The sequence below is a fragment of the Hyla sarda genome, chromosome 4 (assembly GCF_029499605.1).
Source record: "Hyla sarda isolate aHylSar1 chromosome 4, aHylSar1.hap1, whole genome shotgun sequence".
NCBI lineage: Eukaryota > Metazoa > Chordata > Amphibia > Anura > Hylidae > Hyla > Hyla sarda.
This window is the reverse complement of record NC_079192.1, coordinates 414,333,780-414,340,552: the sequence shown is the minus strand read 5'-3', so window position 1 is coordinate 414,340,552 and position 6,773 is coordinate 414,333,780. Positions and strand designations below refer to the sequence as shown.

The window sequence follows — 6,773 nt, the reverse complement described above, 5'->3', positions numbered from 1 at the left end:
TCCCCGCAGCCCGGATTCCTGCGGCTTTGAGCACGTCTTCGTGGGCGAGTCCAAGCGGGGGCAGGAGATCATGGGGCTCCACAATTGGGTGCAGTTCTACCTGCAGGAGAAGAGGAACAACATCGACTACAAAGGGTTCGTGGCCCGACAGCACAAGAGCCGGGTAAGGGCCCCGGGCCCCTATAGATGACATCATGTGACCTGGGGGGTGGGGAGTGGGGTCCTACCTCCAGGCATGAGGGGTTGCCACCTAGCTTTCCAGGAGCGCAGGACGGCACATCGGGCTATATATCTGAGTTATAAATTCCATCACTATTGGGCATATCTGCCATTCAGGATCCTGGGCGAGCTGACTGATGTCATGTTTTGTTGTCACCAAACTTTCTGGGAGCTCTGAATGGAATATCCAGTAGTTGTATGACCACTTATAGCGAGATATAGTTTTGAGGTGTGCACAACTACTGGATATTCCATTCAGAGCTCCCAGAAAGTTTGGTGACAACAAAACATGACCTCAGTCAGCTCGCCCAGGATCCTGAAAGGTATATGGGGTGGGCACAACCACTACAAATATCATCCAGGATCCTGGACATACAGAGTTACATTGTAGTTGTGGTCATAATGGTGGTCACCCAGCTTTCTGGGAGCCCTGTATGGCATGTATGACCACTTATAGCGAGATATGGCTTTGAGGTGTGCACATGCCGTACAGGGCTCCCAGAAAGCTGGGTGACCACCATTATGACCACCACTACAATATCCCTCTGTATGTCAAGGATCCTGGATGGCATTTGCAGTAGTCGTGCCCACCCCATATACCTTTCAGGATCCTGGGCGTGCTGACTTATGATGTAGTGGTGACCATATTGATTGTCACCCAGCTTTCCTATAGACAAGAATGGCATGTCTGGCTATTCATGGTGAGATATGCCTGAATTATTTACTTCAGGATCTTTGGTTGGCTGAGCGGTTTGCACGGCATAAATACACCCTTCAGGATCCTGGGAGAGCTGGCTGATAATGTAATGGCTATATAGGGTGTCCCCAAACTTTCTGGGAGTCCTGAAAGGCATGTCTATTTTTGGGAGGGTTATATAGGATATGCACAACTAGGCAAATCTATCATGCAGGATCCTGGGCAAGCTTATTGAGTAATAATGGCCTCTATTGGTTGTCACTCAGCTTTCCAGGGGCCCTGAAGGGCATGTGTGACTACTTTTGGAAATATGTTGGCCTTTGGAGTGTAATAGTGATTCTATTAGTTGTCACCTAACTTTTTTAAGGAACCCTGAATGGCGCAGATGACTTTGTATGGGGTTATGTAGTATATACATTCAGGATCCTGGGCAAGCCTAGTGACATGTAGTGGAAAGGGGCATATTAGTCACATGTGCAATTCAGCTTTTCAGGAACCCTGAGTGACAACTATGTATGGTACTTTGTGGGTTATGTAGCACGTACAGCTTTGCATGTAGTGGTGGCCATATTGGTTGTAATTCAGCTTTCCCGGGGTCCTGAATGGCTCATGTTGGGGTATGGGTTATGTGGTATGCACAAGCTTGGCAAATCTATTATTCAGGATGCCAGGTGAGCTGACTGACCATGTAGATGAGGCCATATTGGTTGTAATCCAGCTTTCCTGGGGTCCTGAATGGTTCTTGTGACTGTTCATGGTGCGGTATGGGTTATGTGGTATGTACAGCTTGGCCGTTGTACCATTCGGGCTCCCAGGTGAGCTGAATGATCATGTAGTGGTAGCCATATTGGTTGTAATTTAGCTTTCCTGCGGTCCTGAATGGCTCATGTGACTGTATGTGTTATACGGTATGTACAGCTTGGCAAATCCATGATTCAAGATCCCGTGTGAGCTGACTGACGACCATGTAGTTGGGGCCATATTGGTTGTAACCCAGCTTTCCTGGCATCCTGAATGGTTCATCTGACTGTTCATGGCGCGGTATGTGTTATGTTTTATGTACAGCTTGGCCGATCTACCATTCAGGATCCTGGGTGAGCTGAGTGATCATGTATTTGGGGGGCCATATTGGTTGTAACCCAGCTTTCCTTGGGTCCTGAATGGATCTTATGACCGTTCATGGTGCGGTATGGGTTATGTACAGCTTGGCCGATCTACCATTCGGGATCCCGGGTGAGCTGACTGATCATGTAGTGGTGCCCATATTAGTTGTCACTCAACTTTCCCGTGCCCCTGACTGTCTATGTAGAGTGACTCTTACCTCCGCCCTCTCTCTCTCCAGCCGGATGAAGACGATCAGGTGTTGAACCTGCAGTTCAGCTGGAAGGATCTGGTGAAGCCGGTGGGCAGCAGCTTTGTGGGGGTCAGCCCGGAGTTTGAGGTGGCGGTCTACACCATCGTCTTCCTCACATCCCAGGAAAAGCTGAGTAAGGAGGTGGTGCGGGTGGAGGAGTACGAGCTCCAGATCGTGGTCAACCGCCACGGCCGCTACATCGGCACCGCCTACCCCGTCCTGCTGAGCAGCAACAACCCCGACCTGTACTGAGCGCCCCCTAGTGTCCGCTCACAGCTCTGCAACTCTCAAAGACTTCAGATTCCTCATCATTTCCAGGATCCCTGCTTGCTGTCAGTGAATGGAAGACACCGTCCTGACCGGATACAATGGGAGGATTTGGTTTGTTCCCATTCACTGACAGCAAGCAAGGGTCTTGATGTAAATTAAAACAGTGTTTCCCAGCCAGGGTGCCTCCAGCTGTTGTAAAACTACAACTCCCAGCATGCCCGGACAGCCAAAGGCTGAAATGCTGGGAGTTGTAGTTTTACAACAGCTGGAGGCACCCTGGTTGGGGCGCTTCTTCTTTTTTTTTTTTTTTTTGTGATAGCGGTATAAGGGCATTCCTATGATAACACTTCCTGGCGCCCCTTGACTTTGTCAGTTCAGGGTTATCATAGGGATCCAATGGCTGCTGCATACAAACAGTCAGAATCCAGGTAAGGAAATCTAAGCTAGCCTCTAATTAGTTTGCTTTTGAGGCTCGGCGTCCCTATGACAACACTTCCTGGCCCACACTCAGCTTTGACAGATCAGTGTTATCATAGGGACTCTGGGCCTCATAGAAATCAATTAGAAGCTAGCTTTTATTTCTTTACCTGAATTCTGATTGATTGTATGCAACACTCCGAGAATCCCTATGATAACACTTCCTGCTACCTCTTATTTTGACAGTTCGGTGCTATCATAGGGACGCTGGCCCTCATATGAAAATATTAGAGGTTGGCTTATATTTCCTTACATGGATTATGATTGGTCATATGAGACACTCCCACCATTCCTATGATAACACTTCCTGGCCCGCCATTGGCTTTGATCAATCAGTGTTTTCGTAGGGATGCTGGTAGTACCTCATAAGACCAATTGTTTCCCTATTGGTCAACAATTGGTTGCATTGGAAGTTGAGTGTTATCATAGGGACACTGGGAAATTAATTAGAACAGTGTTTCCCGACCAGGGGGCCTCCAGCTGTTGCAAATTGACAATTTCCAGCATGCCAATGGCTGTCTGGCATGCTGGGAGTTGTAGTTTTGCAACAGCTGGAGGCACCCTGGTTGGGAAACACTGTTCTAATTGATTTCCTAGTGTCCCTATGAGAACACTTAACTTTTAAAGTAAGTGTTGTCATAGGGAATGTCTCAAATGACAAATTACAATCCAGGTAAAGTAAAAGCTAACTTTTTTCTATGGGGCCCAGCGTCTCTATGATAACACTATACTGTCAAATAAGGTAGCAGGAAGTGTTATCATAGGGATGCTGGGAGTGTTTCTTACAGTCATTTAAAATTCAGCTAAGGAAATATATAAGCTAGCTCCTAAGTGAATCGCTCGGAGACCCAGCATCCCTATGATAACTCTGAACTGTCAAATCCAAGAGGGAGCAGGAAGTGTTATCATAGGGACGCTGGGAATGTATCATACAACCAATCAGAATCAAGGTAAGGAAATATAAACTTGCTTCTAATTGATATCTATGAGACCCCATGTCCCTATGATAACACTGATCTGTCAAAGCCAACGGGGGCAGGAAGTGTTGTCATTGGGACAATCATCTGCTGAAGTAATTCTAAGCTTTTTACTGTAATAGACGGGTTTTGTGTTTAGTTTTTTGGATGTTTTTTTTTTCTGCAAATGTTTTAAATATATAATGTGGATATTTATTCATTGTATCCATTCAAGGTAATAAAGATGATGTGACATTGTATCCGTGTGTTCACTATAGGACGGCACAAGATCAGGCGCTGTGGCTGCAGTGAAGGGTTATGGCCACTGGGGGTGATGCTGTGTTACACAAAAAAATAATAGTCTGCTCTAGTACCCTCCTGCCTGGATACAAGATGAGATACAGTTGGGATACATGGAGGCTCTAGGACCCCGTTGGACTCCTCTGGAATAATGGAGTAAAGGGGGAGATGTCATACCATCATGGGCCTCTAGAGGTCACTGCAGGCAGTAGTAGGAATCTATCAGCTGTACCTTTTCCCAGACCTGATGGTGGTTGCCATGCTTTCAAAATGCCTTTTTTTTTTTTTTGTCTCAGCCAAGTGTCAAGGAGGCGGGGTCGATCTGCTTGAGTGCCACACCCTGACAGGCCTCCTTGCTTTGCCTCCCAGCCCTTCCATGATTGACATACGGGGCTCTGTACATCAGTCGAAGAAGATATGGCAGGTGAGGAGGGGTGCCAGGCTTCAGTACTTGAGCCACTTGGCTCCACCTCCTTGACTGCGTCTGCAGCAATTCCAGCTGACAGATGTTCCTTCAGGTAGTGCAAAACTGTTACTAAACACTAGAGGTCACTGCAGATAGTACATGAGAATGGTGCTATACAGAGATTTACCACTAGAGGTCACTGCAGGCAGTACATGAGAATGGTGCTATACAGAGATTTACCACTAGAGGTCACTGCAGGCAGTACATGAGAATGGTGCTATACAGAGATTTACCACTAGAGGTCACTGCAGGCAGTACATGAGAATGGTGCTATACAGAGATTTACCACTAGAGGTCACTGCAGGCAGTACATGAGAATGGTGCTATACAGAGATTTACCACTAGAGGTCACTGCAGGCAGTACATGAGAATGGTGCTATACAGTGATTTACCACTAGAGGTCCCTGCAGATGTACAAATATGTTTCACACTTTTTTTTTTTTTTCAATTAAAGTTTAATCAGACTTATTATATAACATTTTTTTTTTCTTTTTAATTTTTTTTGGATGAGGCGGCAGGACCGTTAACGAAATGTCAGTGTTTTTTTTTTTTTTTTTTTTTAACATTCCTCTTACAAAAATGAGAAACAACAAAAGTTTGTCCTCTGTGGAAAGGGCTGAAAACTATAAATTAGGGGGTGCTATTGTGCTTACCAGATAGCTTGGCACATACGCCCCCCGGTTCCTCTATGAGCCTTTCTAGCCAATCGGCAGAGCTGGGATCAGCCTTGGGAATTGTAGTTTTGAAACTACTGGAGACACCCTGATTGAATAACACTGCTCTAGTCATATATACAGCGAACACTGCAGATATTTTTCCGCTATCTACCAATGGCAGCACAATATTACCCTAGTAATACGCTGACAGATCAGGTTAGATCTTGGTTAAAAATATTCCTCGACTTCATCTGTCAGACCTTACAGCTGGAGGACAAGGAAGCCCCAGAGTGGTTTTCTGTTTGGCCAGATACATTGACGACGTATTTTTTTGTTTTTTAAATATAAATTTATATAGTCATTGTATAAAAAAAAAAAAAGTGTCTAAGCCAAACACCAATGACTATATAAAGCAGTGTTTCCCAACCAGGGTGCCTCCAGCTGTTGCAAAACTACAACTCCCAGCATGCCCGGACAGCCTTCGGCTGTCTGGGCATGCTGGGAGTTGTAGTTTTGCAACATCTGGAGGCACCCTGGTTGGGAAACACTGATATAAAGGGATTTAAAGCTGATGTTGAATGGGCCTAGCAGGTTCTCCTATACATAGACACAAATCACGCTGGACCCATATGTGTTGTTTAATTGACTAAACAAGGGCATGGTGTAATTGTTTAGTGAATTAAATCAGTAATTGTGACATTCGAAGGGTCTACAGGTGTGAGGAGATGGAGAACAAGGAAGCCCCAGAATGGTTTCGTGTTTGGCCAGATATATTGACGACGTTTTTTTTTCTTAGTTTGTTTGTTTTTTCTCCAATGACCATAAAAGGGAATTTTAACCTGATGTTGAATTGTCCTAGCACAGTGTTGCCCAAACACGGTCCTCAAGCACCCCCAACAGGTCATGTTTTCAGGATTTTCTTATGCCTGATGCACATAATTATATCAAATGTGAAAGACTAAGGAAAACCTGAAAGCATGACCTTTTGGGGGGGACTTGAGGACTGCGCTTGGGACACACTTACCTAGCACTAACCTTTAACTAGATACAAATTACTTTTTTTTTTGTATCCAATATGATTGGTTTCTATATAATTGTCAATGTACCAGGACATTATGTCCCATTTGCTTTTTTCCTCCTTTTTTTGTTTTAGTGCCAATACACACAAAGGGAATAAACATGTGTATAGCAAAACATGTGTTACTGCAATATATATATATATATACAGAGGAGAGGAGATCTATATATATATATATATATATATATATATATATATATATACACACAAAGGGAATAAACATGTGTATAGCAAAACATGTGTTACTGCAATATATATATATATATATACAGAGGAGAGGATATATATATATATATATAC

At 44.6% G+C, this 6,773-nt stretch overlaps 1 protein-coding gene across 1 annotated transcript; it reads left to right on the top strand.

The window, feature by feature from the left end:
• Window positions 1-9: 9 nt before the first annotated feature.
• LOC130267692 (poly(U)-specific endoribonuclease-A) lies at window positions 10-3,499 on the top strand (the record flags this gene model as incomplete). Its single annotated transcript, XM_056517774.1, is given in 2 exon segments — window positions 10-163; window positions 2,259-3,499. Coding segments are annotated over 2 exon segments (418 nt in total), but the record flags the coding sequence as incomplete, so codon positions are not given.
• Window positions 3,500-6,773: the final 3,274 nt, after the last annotated feature.